At 34.5% G+C, this 16,776-nt stretch overlaps 1 protein-coding gene across 1 annotated transcript; it reads left to right on the top strand.

Moving 5' to 3' along the window:
• Positions 1 to 1,840: 1,840 nt before the first annotated feature.
• On the top strand, positions 1,841 to 13,459 carry LOC134280559 (uncharacterized; the record flags this gene model as incomplete). Its single annotated transcript, XM_062762997.1, has 10 exons — positions 1,841 to 1,963; positions 5,253 to 5,375; positions 8,864 to 9,072; positions 9,458 to 9,503; positions 9,668 to 9,801; positions 10,400 to 10,525; positions 10,832 to 10,946; positions 11,096 to 11,230; positions 11,443 to 11,568; positions 11,717 to 13,459. Coding segments are annotated over 10 exons (1,295 nt in total), but the record flags the coding sequence as incomplete, so codon positions are not given.
• Positions 13,460 to 16,776: the final 3,317 nt, after the last annotated feature.

Raw genomic sequence — 16,776 nt, 5'->3', positions numbered from 1 at the left:
CATTTTCCAGTATACGAAGGGTCATACTCAAAACTGTGTTCTAAAAACAATTAGAAATTGAATAAAAATGTTATGGACATGTCTTTTAATTAAAAGAGAATATTTAAGTTAAATCATTAAGACAAAATCATAGCAAAGCGATTTTTGTTTCTTTCCGAGCACTCATGACATTATTTATTGAACGCCCCTCGTAAATTAAAATTTACTAGGATGTGATGATTTCACTAATACTTCACAGGAGGTGAAATTTGTGTTTAAAATATCAAATTTTATTGAGGTTTTTACTGTCACAATTTCAAGTTAAATCCCATCTTGCATATAAGAAAGACCTACTTTTTGTGAACTTTATTTTAAAGCACCAGAGAACCAACAATTGAACATTTGTGGGTTTTTATAATTTTGATGAATTTAAAGAGAAAGTTGAAATGATCAATATGGTTTGTTTCCAATGTTTTTAAATCATTTGAATTATTTCATTGTTCCATTTAGCCTGGATCTGTGTTTATATTTTTTGTGAACCTGAGTTAATACTTATAGCAGGCTGTGTTGTTAGTACATCACTGACAATTTTCACAGATGTATCCATTCAATGCTCTAAGATCATAATTGGTTTCTATATTAGTACAAGCCTACTGCATCATCTGCAGCAGGGAAGTAAAAATATGATCAATTTAATGGTTCCCAAGATTAAACAATTAAATGAAACAAAGGAAAGCCATACAGCTTGCTAGGTAAATCTTTGTTTGGCAACACCTGGGTGTCATTGTCAATGATCAACCAGGCACCAAGTCGTGTGTAGAAAGGTTCACATAGGCCTTGACACATCTGTCGCATGTGACCATCATATTGTTGGACTCCATGACCAAAGAAAGAAGGGTTTCATAATAAAAGCTTGTAATTATGTGTACTTTTATAAAATTTGATTGATCGAGCCCTCAGTGTTTTTTTCATTATTGAGCAGTATATCATAAGCATTATTGGCCAGTACTATATTGAAGGCTTTTTTTCTTAATGTAAGTGTCTACCTGGTGAGCAGTTGTGTAAGAACTACTTTTAGGCTGTTGATCGATGCTTGTTCTCAATAACAAAGTGATGTACAGTACAAACCAGTCATTATACATACTAAATAAAAATATAAACAGCTTCTTGTAATTTTTTACTATTTTATTTTATTTTTTTATCTTTACAAACCTGCTTGTTTATGTGGTTTATTTCTTACATCAACACAAAATTTTACTAAGATTTGCCCATAGGGAAAGATGAACTGATAGAGAAAGTGGGATGTATTAAGATTTTATTACGATTATTCACAGTTACTGGGAGGTTAACATGCACACAGTAGCACATCAGAGATCTTATCATACCCAGCTGGCAAGGGGGATCAGATTATGATTGGGCTGGTGTTGCTGTAAATTTGATTCAATTTTGTTATCCTTTAGCCTTGTAGGGATTCTAATTAAACTTTTCTTACTTACATATAAGAATCAAGGAAAAAAATAAATCTAGAAAAACTCAACTTGATTAAATCTATAAAACAAAAAACTTTTTCAACTTTTCTAAATGTATATGAACATGTCCTATCAGTAAACATGCTTCTTTAAAGAATTTTCTTATTACTTGAGCACTGACATTTAAGGATACTATACAGCTTTCATGATATTATGAACAATTTACTCATATTTTTTTTAAAAAGGGGGATGCAGATTAAGATGGAACATTAAATGAATAAAACATGAAAACATGATACACTAGCAAAGTGTTCAGACATTTTCAATGTACATGTACTTTTTTGTATTAATTTTTGACACAAAAAGTGACATTATCAGGGTTCTATTTGCAGAAACCAACAAAGAGATTCTAATGAGACTTGGTATAGTGGATCCTTTGGTAGAACTGCTTCATTCAAGGAATGTAGAAGTCCAGTGTAATACATGTGGCTGTATTACTGCCCTGGCTACCACAGGTAAGAATCATCCTGACCCTAGCTACCACAGGTAAGAGTCATCCTGTCCCTAGCTACCACAGGTAGGAGTCATCCTGTCCCTATCTACCACAGGTAAGAGTCATCCTGTCCCTATCTACCACAGGTAAGAATCATCCTGTCCCTATCTACCACAGGTAAGAGTCATCCTGTCCCTATCTACCACAGGTAAGAATCATCCTGTCCCTATCTACCACAGGTAGAAGTCATCCTGTCCCTATCTACCACAGGTAAGAGTCATCCTGTCCCTATCTACCACAGGTAAGATTCATCCTGTCCCTATCTACCACAGGTATGAGTCATCCTGTCCCTAACTACCACAGGTAGGAGTCATCCTGTCCCTATCTACCACAGGTAAGAGTCATCCTGTCCCTATCTACCACAGGTAAGAATCATCCTGTCCCTATCTACCACAGGTATGAGTCATCCTGTCCCTAGCTACCACAGGTAGGAGTCATCCTGTCCCTATCTACCACAGGTAAGAGTCATCCTGTCCCTATCTACCACAGGTAAGAATCATCCTGTCCCTATCTACCACAGGTAGGAGTCATCCTGTCCCTATCTACCACAGGTAAGAGTCATCCTGTCTCTAGCTACCACAGGTAAGAGTCATCCTGTCCCTATCTACCACAGGTAGGAGTCATCCTGTCCCTATCTACCACAGGTAAGAGTCATCCTGTCCCTATCTACCACAGGTAAGAATCATCCTGTCCCTATCTACCACAGGTAAGAGTCATCCTGTCCCTAACTACCACAGGTAAGAGTCATCCTGTCCCTATCTACCACAGGTAGGAATCATCCTGTCCCTATCTACCACAGGTAAGAGTCATCCTGTCCCTATCTACCACAGGTAAGAATCATCCTGTCCCTATCTACCACAGGTATGAGTCATCCTGTCCCTAGCTACCACAGGTAGGAGTCATCCTGTCCCTATCTACCACAGGTAAGAGTCATCCTGTCCCTATCTACCACAGGTAAGAATCACCCTGTCCCTATCTACCACAGGTAGGAGTCATCCTGTCCCTATCTACCACAGGTAAGAGTCATCCTGTCTCTAGCTACCACAGGTAAGAGTCATCCTGTCCCTATCTACCACAGGTAAGAGTCATCTTGTCTCTAGCTACCACAGGTAGGAGTCATCCTGTCTTTAGCTACCACAGGTAGGAGTCATCCTGTCTCTAGCTACCACAGGTAAGAGTCATCCTGTCCCTATCTACCACAGGTAAGAGTCATCCTGTCCCTATCTACCACAGGTAAGAGTCATCTTCATCCTAGCTACCACAGGTAGGAGTCATCCTGTCCCTATCTACCACAGGTAAGAATCATCCTGACCCTATCTACCACAGGTAGGAGTCATCCTGTCCCTATCTACCACAGGTAGGAGTCATCCTGTCCCTAGATACCACAGGTAAGAGTCATCCTGTCCCTAACTACCACAGGTTGGAGTCATCCTGTCCCTAGATACCACAGGTAAGAGTCATCCTGTCCCTATCTACCACAGGTAAGAATCATCCTGTCCCTATCTACCACAGGTAGGAGTCATCCTGTCCCTATCTACTACAGGTAAGAGTCATCCTGTCCCTTTCTACCACAGGTAAGAGTCATCCTGTCAGTATCTACCATTCTGTCCCTATCTACCACAGGTAGGAGTCATCCTGTCCCTACCACAGGTAAGAGTCATCCTGTCCCTATCTACCACAGGTAAGAATCATCCTGTCCCTATCTACCACAGGTAGGAATCATCCTGTCCCTATCTACTACAGGTAAGAGTCATCCTGTCCCTTTCTACCACAGGTAAGAGTCATCCTGTCAGTATCTACCATTCTGTCCCTATCTACCACAGGTAAGAGTCATCCTGTCCCTATCTACCACAGGTAAGAGTCATCCTGTCCCTATCTACCACAGGTAAGAATCATCCTGTCCCTATCTACCACAGGTAAGAGTCATCCTGTCCCTATCTACCACAGGTAAGAGTCACTGGTAAGAGTGTTTCTTTCCTTAGGTGTGATATATTTACTTCCAGTTGAGCTGCAGTTTCATGAGAACTTTTCTGATCAAAGGATGCCCAGTCTCTGTCTGTAATTTGTTCACTTATGTGTGTCCTCTGTAGACTTTGTATATTATTGTCTTCTCAAGAACCACTGTGACAATAATTCGGCCATTTTCAACCAAACTTGTCATAAAGCATTCTGAGGTGAAGAGGATAGAAATTTGTTCAAATTGAAGTGCCTTGTCTTTTTTCAAGAGGAAATATTTAAAAAGTAATGAAAACTTAATGACATCAATATCTTTAAAAATCTCAGTAAAAAAAGATTCTTGTTTGTAGCCTCTTATCACTCACAAAGGACATTTATGATTCTATAAGCACAGAACTATCTACTCTGTCTCAATAAAAGATCACCTTATAAAGTTTAGATTAATATTAGATTCCTTTTGTTCTGTGTGATATTCATATTTCTGTTGGTTGTAAACAAATTGCACCAGTGAACCCCATCTGAGAGATACCTTTAGATGCTATCAGTATATTGAAGATGAACCTAGAGATATATCATATTTCTCCGCATTTAATGTAACTTTTGCTGCAAAAAATATTGTTCAGACTTGAAAGGTTAAACCAGGAAAGGAGTGTGTTTTTTTAAAATTACTTTTTCCTTTTGTGTTAAATTGACACAGGAAATATAGTTTTAAGAGATATGTGATAGACTGGATAGAAGATCTGATTTCTTTGTTGTTGAATGATCTTGAATTAATAAACTGTTTAAGAGGTAGAAAAGTAAAAAAAACATCCTGTTTTCTTTGGGTTACTTTTAAAAGCAAATGCTAAAGCTAATGAAAATAGAAATTCAAAAAGGACATGTTTCCTTTTCTGGCTAAAACCAGCATAACTTCGAAGTTGATTTTAGTTGCATGCATAGTTCAAAATTGTATGTTAATTAATTGTCTTTGTGTACTACTGGTAATTAGATATTAAATATTCATATAACTGACCCTTAGACCACAATATGAGGATAGTCCATGCAGCCTAAAGTCAAAATGCAGATTTTAATTTTTCTTTTAATAGTTTTTTAATATGGGTATAATCAAATAAAAACACATGATGAAAAATGATTTTATGACTATACTAGTACTGGTATTTGAGATTTTTAAGATTGTTCTCAGTTAATGGTCTTGAGTTCCCGGAATTTAATTAAAACAAATATGTGACACGAGTATAAAATATAGGTCAATACCCTCATAATGTTTTTTATTGTTATTATGCTCTTTTTTCCAGATGCTAATAAGCATTCCATTGTGTCTTGTAATGCTGTCAAGCCCCTCCTGCATCTAATGCGATCAGCAGATCTCCGTGTAAAGAGAAATGCTGCAGGGGCCATACTGAATTTAACACATATACGTAAGTTTACCACATACCCTACATAAGGCCATTTACCTTTTATTAAAATAAAGTTGTTTTTTTCTAGCTCTCACCTATAGGGAAATACAGAAATGTCACATCCTTGCTAGCCAAGGATATCTGAGACACTATTCTCCTCATAAACCCCTGGCCTATGGTGTCAAAAGTAGTTGGGAGTTTTTAGGCCCTGAAAGTTTCGGGGGTATATAGTTTTTGTCATGTCCATCTGTCTGTCTGTCTGTCTGTTAGTTTGTCTGTTAGTCTGCAAAAACTTTAACCTTGCTCATAACTTTTGATTTAGTGGAACTATGACTTGGTAAGATTCAAGATCACATGACAGAAACACTCCCATCATTTGAAAGCACCGTAAGCCAAGGGTTTATGAGGAGAGTAGCATTTCAGAAACCCTTGGCTAGCAAATTAAGGTGGCATGTCAAAAAAAGTAGATTTATCATATTCATATTTATTAGATTTGTTCATGCATTTTCCAAATTTAAAAAAGTTCTTTTTAAAAAAATAAGTGAATACATTAGTCTATTGCCTTACTTCTTCGTTTGTACTGTTGCTTATAAAACTTTATGACATATGCCCTAGAATTTTGTGTCACAGCTGTGAAACTTTATACAGCAGTTAGTCATCTTATCCCTTAACAAGTTAAGACTATTAGAAAAAATATTGTTTCGAGTTTCTGTTTTTGTTGTCTTTTCTAGAATAAAATGATTATGTATTTATACTCTTATAAAAGTCTTTCAAGGTCAGTTGTGTAATACTTCTCTAGAAATCAATAATTTTCTAAATATAGAAAGTGTCGGCCTGACACACCTCCCATTTTATGTGTCAAGGTCATGGCTTAAGATACATTACGATAGATTACTTATTTTTCTCCGCATCTAGATAGAATGTACACTTTTTACAAAAAGTAAGGTGAAAATGTTATAATTTAAAAATCATTCTTACATGAGAACTAACCTCGATAAAAGATCAGAATCAAACCTTGTTACGTGTAATTTTAGGTGTTTAATATTTACCTCTCTGGATAAGACATTTAAACTGACCATAATTTTAAAGTATGACCATTATAGCTAGAACTGAACTGAAATCAAGATTTTTTTGGAGAAAGCTTTTGTGCAGGGACTTTTCTAAATTGAACATTACCATACATTGCTATATCTTAATGACATTCTGATTCCATTACTAATATTGTGATTCATGATAAAAGATTTCTCTTCATTTATTGAAGAATACATTTTATTGATTTTATGCAAATAAATGAAAAAAAATCAGAGAAACACACATTCAACACACAACATTTTTACAAAGGTAAATGTAAATATATTTGTACACCGGTAAAAGTAGGCATAGGATCAATCCACTGTGCCTTTTGTATTGAACTTTTCTGTATACGTGTAATTGCACAGTGCAATATGTGCATGACTGAATATTTGATCAAAGCAGAACATGAGGAGACTAAACAAAGGCTTTTGTATTGTGCATGGTCTAGAAAGTAAATATTTACATATTCTCTTTAAGAATAGATTTGAATTATTTAATGGTTGTACTTTAATGCATCTGAATGTCAATATGGCTGCTGTTGCATGTTTGACATCTTGATTACAAATGCTTTCTAGTTATTGTCCATCACTGCTGGGCAAAACTCATCTTCTTCAAATTTTAAGCATCACTCTGATTTCTGTTCATGCTGTGTGCACACAATTCAGTATCTATGTATAATATATCCACCAAAAAAAAATCATTCAACTGAGTTACAGCGATATTTTTCCCTACAAGATGTACGAGGGCTGTTCAATAAATAATGTCCTGAACTATAAGACCTACAATACAGATATCATATGACATTAAACTTGACTTTCTCTCATTATTGAATCTTTCATTAATTTATAACAGCTTATGTGACCACTTTTCATCAAATAGTTTCTTCATGAGAAGCGGGGAAACAAGGGCTATTCGAGACACTGCATTATAAATGAATGGTAAAGAATCAGTAAACTAGAGTGAAAATAAAAGCTTCATTAAAGCTGCTGTAAAACTTGTTAAAAATCCCAAAGAAATATTCACTGAAATATGTGACATTTACAGCAACCAATGCCTGTTTTATAGACAAATGAGCAGGTGGATTTCAATGATAAAAAATTATATAATGGGCATCAAAAATGGGTACCGTTCTTGCCAACAAAAATTTAACAACTTATGTACTCTTTGCCAAATTTCAACAAATAATATTTGATGAAGTATGATTGACTTTAAGACACATAGCAAATTTGATAGACATCATATCGGGAGTAGTTTACACTGTTTTTAAGAAAAGTTTGACGGTAAGAAAGCTTGGTACTCTAAGGTCACCCTATATTTTGAAAAATAAGTGAAAACGTCAGCATGTACGAAAGTCTTAACAATTATTTTAAAATATCAGTAATTGTAGTTATCCACCTTTGTTTTATAATCAAACAGATATTGGAACATGAATCTATTGCTTAAAACCCTCAAAACAAAATTTACCATAAGATGTACTTGATAAAAACGGCAAAGGTCTGACAAGAGCAAAGGTATGCAAGAGCACAAAGACAGATTTATATGCAGTTTTCTTAAATATTAGTGGTATTGTTGAAAAAATCTGTATTCGGGGAGACAGTTTAATTTCTGGAGGAGTCTAGAAAGCAATTTTTTTGCAATAAAATCGAAAGGTTTATTAGAGGAAGGACCCAGAATCAGGAATCCACTGCATTGAATTTCTTCATGACAGCGTCCAAACCCGCATGTAATGAAGGGTAAAGGGGTTTTCGGGATAAACAGAAAGTTAATGTTTTTTCACATTAACAATATTCACCAGATCTTTGACCTTTTGACTTGTTTCTATTTCCAAACTTGACAAAACACCTTTCAGAAGGAAGAAACAAGTCCAGGAAATCATTGGATCTGCCATTTTCCAGTATACTAAGGGTCATACCCAAAAATGAGTTCTAAAAACCATCAGAGATTGGATAACAAATGTTACGGACATGTGTTTTAATTAAAAGAGATTAATAAGTAAAATCATGAAGACTAAATCATTGAAAAGCGTCTGTTTGCTTCTTTCTGAGCACCGAGGACATTATTTATTGAACGGCCCTCATATATAGAGATCAGTTGGAAATCGGTCTTAGCGACAGAATACTGTAGATCACTAAATTTTCGCGACACCTTATTTTCGCGAGATTGTCATTTACTCTTGATTAGCGAGACAAAATTTTCACGAATTCTGGTTATAGCTCTATATAATCTTAAGGAATACTATTATATGCGAGAATTTTATTTTCGCGAGGACACTGTCTCGCGTAATTACGCGAAAATAAAGTTCTCGCGAATAAAAAGTGATTTACAGTACTCTATCTTATATCAACCATTACCCAGAGAGAGAGAGAGAAAGAAAGGAGTTGCCAGTGTAAAAATTTAACCTTGTGGAGCTTCTTATTTTTTTTTTACCTTTTTAGAGTCCAACAGGAATGAGTTGGTGAATCATGGCGCCATTCCCACACTGGTGGAGTTGATCCACATGTCAGACTATGATATCCAGTACTATAGTGCAGCCGCACTCAGTAACATCGCTGTCAATCAAAAACACCGAGCCATGATGATCGCGGTGGGACATTTTGATGTCATCAGACAACTCATACGACTTTTATCTTCAAAGAAAGACAGGGTTAGTGTAACATGAAAAAACAGAATTATCAGTTTAGGATTGGTACCAGGTATTTGTATCAATCTAATTAAAATTAGATGGATCCACTTGCATACTCAGCGAAGTGAGTATGGAAGCAAATCTAACATCTGATTTAAATTAGATTTTATTTGTATGAATTTTAATGTAACACTGGAAATGCATTACTGCATTTCAATATATAACGAAATTTTAGTTATATCAAATCAGCAATAAAATGGTAAAGACCTTTGGATTAAGAGTTATTTACAGAATGCTAGAATTTCATTTTACATAGCTAGTATGAACAAATTCATGGCATGTACAACATGTACTTACATGTACAAGTGTATATGCATTATGTATTATATTTCTGTTTGGTTTACAGGTAAAATGTCAGGCGTGTTTTGCTCTCAGGAATCTGGCATCAGATGGTAGGAAGATGTTACAGTCATAATTAAAAGTGTAGAATCAGTCATTTTCTAAGAGTGTAATTGTTTATCAAATTAATTCACCAACAAAACAAATCATGAAGTTATAAATAGATTGATATTATGGAATAAGCCATGAATCATCAATTTTTGGTCTTTTTTTACAGATGAGAACCAGTTATTGGCAGTGGAGAACGGTGCCCTGCCCCCATTACACCACATTCTGACTTCCTGCCGGTCTGACACACTGGCTGCAGCTGCTGCATGTCTAAGGAATCTCTCTATACACAAACTCAATGAAGTAAGATATCAAACAAAGATACAGAACTTCTTTAAAAGGAGACCTCCATAAAAGATCAATTTAGTGACTTACTGAGAAAGGAAGTAACTCAAATCACTAATTGTCCAAGTTCAAAAAGAAAATTGAGTTATGCCTCTTTTCATATAAACGCAATATATATCTTTTTGACATGGCATGGTTACTTTTTATGAATAAATTTTTTATAAAAATGTTTGAAATACAACTTTTAACTTTTTTGGCCTTATCAATGGTAGCAAATATCAATGAACCTGGTATTAAAGAAAAAGGGAATGTATGATTCACCACAAAATGGTAGAAGTGTAAAATATATTAAGATATGACAAGCTTTGCTTTCAAAATGGCAATAATAATGAAACAACTTGATAGAATTTTGCAAATGAGATATATGGTACTATTGAAATGGTCAAATTGCTATGAAACTTTTATTATGATACATGTATGTACATGTAAAGTCCACAAAATCTTGTGTTACAGGTCAATGAATCTGTATTTTTTTTTACTGATGTCTTTGAGAGCTGCTTTCATGCATGTAAACTAGTGTATCAGATCTTTTTTATGTTGATAATGTCTTTTATAGGCAGCCTTTATACATGAAAACTTGGTACCAGATCTTTGTCATGTTGTCTGTGATAGTTCTAATCCAGAAGCCCAAAAACACATAGCAGGAACACTACGCAATTTGGCTGTCAGTGAATACGTACGAGTAAGTAATTTACTGAAGTAACCCTCAGTCAATAATATGTTTATATACATTATATATTGATTTTAATTTAAAATTACTCATGTTCCTACATAACTGAGTATTTGCTAGATGGATAAAACTCTCAGGTAAATCTTATAATTAAGCAAAGTCTTGACCATATAACTGGTTAATCAGTATGTAAGGATATCACAAAGACTTTGGAAAATAATAAATTTTAAGCCACAATAATTTCAAACAATTTTTTTTAAAGTTCCCTTTAATTTGAAAGAAATGGTAGTATTATCCATGCTAGTACTTTATTTGTAGACCTTGATAGAGAATGACTGTGTGGAGGCCTTGACCTTTGTCCTTCTTGACCTGGAGTCAAGGATACCTGTCCTATCAGAGGTCACAGCAGCTCTAGCCGTCATGGCTGACGAAGGTAAACTTTTGATATCAGATACAAGAGAGAACAATGGAAGAGGCATAAACCCTGTGACGTAAATTAATCATCTGGGAGACTGCATGTTCATGATTTAATTTAGTTATGTATGTGTAAATACTGTTAAAAACCTCGTTTGTTGGTTTCAGATGATGTAAAATACAAGCTGATACATCTACAGGGAGGTAAAGCCTTCAGTAAACTGGTGACCCTGGCTTCACTGTCTAGTCACAGAGAAATACAGTACAACAGTGCTGGCACGCTGGGACAACTGGCATTAGTCAGTGAGTAGACAAATACTGGGATTCAGCAAGAGTTGTTGGCCCTGAATACTGAATTGTGAAAACTGTATAAATACATTGTATATGATGAATAAAAACGAACAGCATATGATAATTGTTATATGTATAAATTGTTTACTAGATCTTTTGATTTCATGTTCACTGATGTTGATTCATTGAGAACTGAATGAAGTTATGTTGTACGGCACTTGTAGGTTTACCAGCTGAGTTGAAAGAGGCTAATAGGAAGGGTATAGTTCTTTATGTCGATAAGTTCCTAAAATCTCCTGATCCAAGCTTTGTACATGTGGCTCTGTGGACATTAAACATGCTACTTAAAGGTAGGTAAAGTTAAAACACAAGAAAATATTTTCCCTGATATTTTTTTTTTGTGCAAAAATTAATGTAGTTGAAAATTTAATGGATTGTTTGCTCAAAGGAATAAATTTAGGATTAGACAGAATTCACTTTGTTTTATTTTTATTTTAGATATATTTTTCCTGAGGGCTTTCACTGACCACAGCATTGAGTCTGTTATAGACCAAGTCAAAATAACTCATCAGCTGGCAAAGATCCAGGACCTCTGTAACAGTGTTATTGACCAGCTCCACGGGGTCATGACCTCTTCAACCTCGAGTGAGGACTGATTTTTACATCAGGAAGTTCTTCACCTCATTGAAAGAATTTCCTCCCATTTTTAATGAATCTCCCATATTTGTTATCTTTATATATATGAATGCATGGACATCACCATTTTACATGAGAGAAACAATCTTTTTGCATTGTTGTCTAAATTAAATCTTAATTTTAAGTTTGTTGTCATCAGTACTTTTTGTTATACATGTTATACAGATTGCTGGGCATTAAGAGAAATCCATCCAATGAGACATCATTGCTTCACTGTATAATGTGTTATGTCACTTACCTGATAGTCTTAATACACTGCAGAATGCTGTACAAAAGCTAAAAATGGACCTCAGGCTACCCAAATAAAGTACATGTAGTAATCATTATAATATTATACTATTTATTGGTTATTTTTGACAATGAGCAATGAAACTTAACTGGGTTTTGATTTTAAAATTAAAAAATTATTAACCAAAAAAATAATAATAATACATGTAAAAGCAAGAAAATGTAGAGAAGTGGTTGCTTGAAATAATCTACAAGTAATCAATAAGAAATGTAGTCACATTAATGTATTATTTATTTATAGCAAACTGGTCAGGTGTGTTTTATATCAAGATAATGGTTGTTGTTTGAAGGTGAAATATTGTTTATCATTCCAAGAACTTTTATTACTTGCACTAACATTGTCATCTTGGAACCCATTTTCAATAGTTTATTTTATTAATTTATTTATGTTTTATGATAGTTGTATTTTTTAATTTTTGTATCAGCTAATATAGTAGAAAGGAAGTACAGACTATATTGGTAATATCGTTTATCTCCCTTGCAAATCCATTATTTATGGTATTTCATGTTTTATCTTTGTATATGCAAAACAACCTGTTTTGGTACCTTCACAGATGAAACTAATATGCCTGTATGCAACTTCAGATTTGAATTTTTGTTTTAAAAGAATCCACTTTTATAACCATTTTTAAATATGCTTAAACTTTGGACATGTTTACATTTTTTTAAAATACAAAAAAAATTAACAAAATATATCATACTTACATGTAAAAACTCATGCCATAGAATATGTCTACTGCATACCGGTACTTGTGAGAGACCCTTGGTAGCAAGTCTAGACGGTTATTATCATGAATTAATCCTCATTTTTTAATTGTAATTTTTATACGCCCGTCTTAAGACGGGACGTATTATGTTATAGGCTTCATGTCCGTCCGTCCGTCTGTCCGTCTGTCCATTCGTGTCCGGCACATAACTTCAATACTATTAGGCCTAGGATTATCAAACTTTGTCAACTGATACTTCTTGGGTAGACGGTGTGTCGTGCACAAAAAGTAGGTCGCTCTGACCTTTAATAAAGATGCTATGGCCAAATATGGAAAAATCCTGTCCGGCTCATAACTAGAAAACTATTAGACCTAGAGCTATCAAACTTGGCAAAAGTATACATCTTAGGTAGAAGGTGTGTCGCGACCTATTTCAAGGTCACTGTGACCTTTAATTTTAGAAAATTTTTTTAAAAAACTAAGTTTTTTAAACTTTAAATTTCATAATCCTAGAAATGTAAAAAATAGAGTTGTATCCTTATTGAAAAGTATTAAATCAAGTAAAAACTTATTTTTTTCATCATATACTTTACAGCAATCTTTAACAAATGTCAATGTTAATGAGAGGAATTCAGTTTATCCCATGGGCATAATTATCAAGCACTGGTCAAGAATAATTTTGATAGCAGAAAGTTGCATGTCAAATTAGAGAGAAATTAATGAGTTTAGTGTGAGGAGGTTACTAGTAGAGCATTGCTGTTATCTAAATCCCTTGAGTATTGGGCAAATGGACAGCCAGCCTAGCTGTTAGATTAAAAATAGCTCTTGTTGGCTAGCCTAAGTTTTAAAATGAATTTGATGAAAAGTAATTAAAACTTATTTGATGTTGCAAAATAAACTAAGAATCTGATATTATGTAATATTAATTAAAAAAAAAACTAATTTTAAGGGGTGGGGTTGAATCAGCATGCCTACTTGTCCATATGAATTAAATATAAAACCTGTCTGGCATTAAATCTAAAAATCATGGAGTATTTTTTATGTTTTAAAAGTGTTTTAGGATAAAAAGTGCAGATCCATTAATATTTAGGGAGTAATGAGTAGACAAGCATCCAGTCAAAGATTAATTAATGAGTTCAATGTAGGAAGGCTATCTGATCAAGCGCTGCCTTATATGTATCCTTTGGGGATTAGACAGAAGAACTGCTGGTCAGTTTAAAGCATATGTCATTTGATGGCCAGCCTTTTTTTTCAAAATCTATTTGGCATAGCTTAAGTTGTTAAGACTAATTTGATATTGTTTATTATGATGGCCGGCATTTGACAAAGTCTAACACAAACAGTATAGAAATCTATCAGTTATGTAATATTTGTTATAATTATGCCTACAGCACAGGGGATGGATAAAGAAATATTTTTTTAAAAAATGGAAAAATCATGGAAATCTTAGAATCAAGGTTGAAGTGATTTTCTTGCACTCTAAACTGTTAAAGATAATTGTGTAATTTTTTGACGGGCGTATCATGCTGTGGCGTGGCACTTTATTACACCATAATGTTTAAAGTTTTATAAATACGAGGGTTGTCCCATAAAATCGTGGACAAGTTGTCTAGTGTGAAAAATAAACATCACTGCGTTCTGAAATTTTCACCATTATTTAGTACATATTTTAGTAATATACACAGCAAATTTCAGATAAATATATGCATAAATAAACAAATTATGAGATTTTATGCCATGTATTGTATGACCTTACGGCGCATGGATTATAACGTCAAAGTGTCTAAAACAGCGTCACGTTTTATCTTTGCTGAAAATGAAGTTGGATGAGTCCGACTTAAATTTAGGAATTTCATTAATACACATTCTTTAGTCTCCATAAACAGCCGAGGAACCAAATGGCACCCTCATGCGATCTTCTGAAGATTTATTAGTAAGTTACGGACAATATTCTCACCATCATTCAACTAATAGTAAATCTCATATCGGCGGTCTACTGTGACAGCGTCTTTTGCTATTACATTAGGAATTTGTCCGTACGTTTTGTACTCCCCAGGGGCTCGATCAAAAAAGAATTCACTAAGAAAACACCTATTTCATTTGTATATTTAAGATATGGTGATATCTTTATAATCTTTTTTCTTCTATGTGTCATTACAACATCGAAATAAAACTGAACTGTTCTCCGGTGCGCCGTAACGTCATAAAACGTCGCCATTTTTCGTGTGTTGTGTTTACCACTTTCCAATTTCAAATGCCCGAGAAATTGCCAAAAATTAAGCAAATGCCTTAAAATTTTTACAGAGACTACAAAATTAATTGTGGAATTGAATTAGTGTAATTTTAATCCAAATCTTATGTATTTAAAACTTTTATTTTGAATCCAAACTTGTGTATTCTTTAATAAAACCTTGGTTTTTTGACCGTGCGCCGTAGGACAATACCTCGTACACATTCAAGCATAATAAAATCTTTATTTTTGCCTATATTTTATCAAAAAAATTATCATGCACTTAAATATGATAAATAAACATTTACTAAAATTTTCAGCTTATTGCGCCCATTACTTTTCGAAAAAAACGCTTTGTCCACGATTTTACGGGACAACCCTCGTATGTTACAAGTAAAGTTGATAAACATGCAAATTTGTTAAATTTTGATCATAACGGATGAATCTGTCAGTAATAAAGAGAGAAACAAAGAAATCAAAGAGCTTTGAGATCTATATTTGGGACTGAGTTTTCCATGTTTTAAAAGATCAGTTCAAAGACAACAATCTAATTCAGAGAATATTTGTCCCCTGCTTAAGGAAAAAATGTGCAGATGTAAAAAGTGTGTGTGTTGGGGGTGGGGGTGGGGTGGGGGGTCAGGTCACATTCCGAGGGATGGATTGGGCCATAGGAAGTTATGGTATAAAATTTCTTTGCAAAAGCTTCTTCAGATATTGCTCGGAAATAAAAGTTTTACACACAAAGATAATGTATAAATTTTTTACCTAGACCTTTGACCTCAACATTAATAGAGGTCTTCTTTAGGCCATTGGGAGGTGTGGAATAAAATAATAATAAAATGTACTGACCTTTGAACTTTTGACCTCTAAATCAAGGGGTCTTCCTTAGGCCACAGGAAGCTGCTATGTAAAAATTCATAGCAAAAGGCTCCAAGGCTTCTCGAGATATCTTGTGAAAATGAAAGTGTTACAGACAGACAGACCCAAATTGATATGAAGGGGGGGGGGGGGGCAACAACCTAACCCAAAAACTTCATGGATTGATCAGTAAGAAGTGAAAGTGGGGTCATCTATTTTTTGTCACTAATTCAGCAAAAGATACACTTATCAGATTTCCATTGCTCTGCGAATATGCCATGACAATTTACATGTGCTCCTACGAAGAAAATGAGAATAAAGCAATGGTTCGTACTTTCTGGCTAAGAATCATCAAACCTTGGAAGGTGATGCATCTTGTGTTCTGGAGGAACATCATCTGAAAAAGGTCACTGTGACCTACGTTTGAAATGTAATGGTTTTAATTATTTTAATAGTTTGGATACTAAATGGCTTATAATCATCAAACTTTGTCAGTCGATGCAGCTTAGGTCCTCAACAGAACCGTTCAATCGCCTGCTGATTTGAACTTGCCATATAAATCAAGCAGTAAACCAAATGGCCTCAATACCTAGCACTGAAACTGAAAGCAACAGAAGTGACGATTTCTAACTAGGTAAAATGTAGAGTACTCGACTCGAATAGGATGCTTTTAATTCGATCGTTTTTTATCGAGACAAGCTACTGACAATTCAGTTGATGTTACAACAATTTTAACAAACCCTTTTTAATGCCAACATTTCTAGGATTCCACTTTCGTT

Source organism: Saccostrea cucullata, unplaced genomic scaffold (genome assembly GCF_032062105.1).
Source record: "Saccostrea cucullata isolate Sc308-1 unplaced genomic scaffold, CSIRO_AGI_Scuc_v1 ctg5883, whole genome shotgun sequence".
In the NCBI taxonomy this organism is placed as follows: Eukaryota; Metazoa; Mollusca; class Bivalvia; order Ostreida; family Ostreidae; genus Saccostrea; species Saccostrea cuccullata.
The sequence above is the reverse complement of the archived record's forward strand: the minus strand, read 5'-3'. Positions and strand labels throughout refer to the sequence as shown.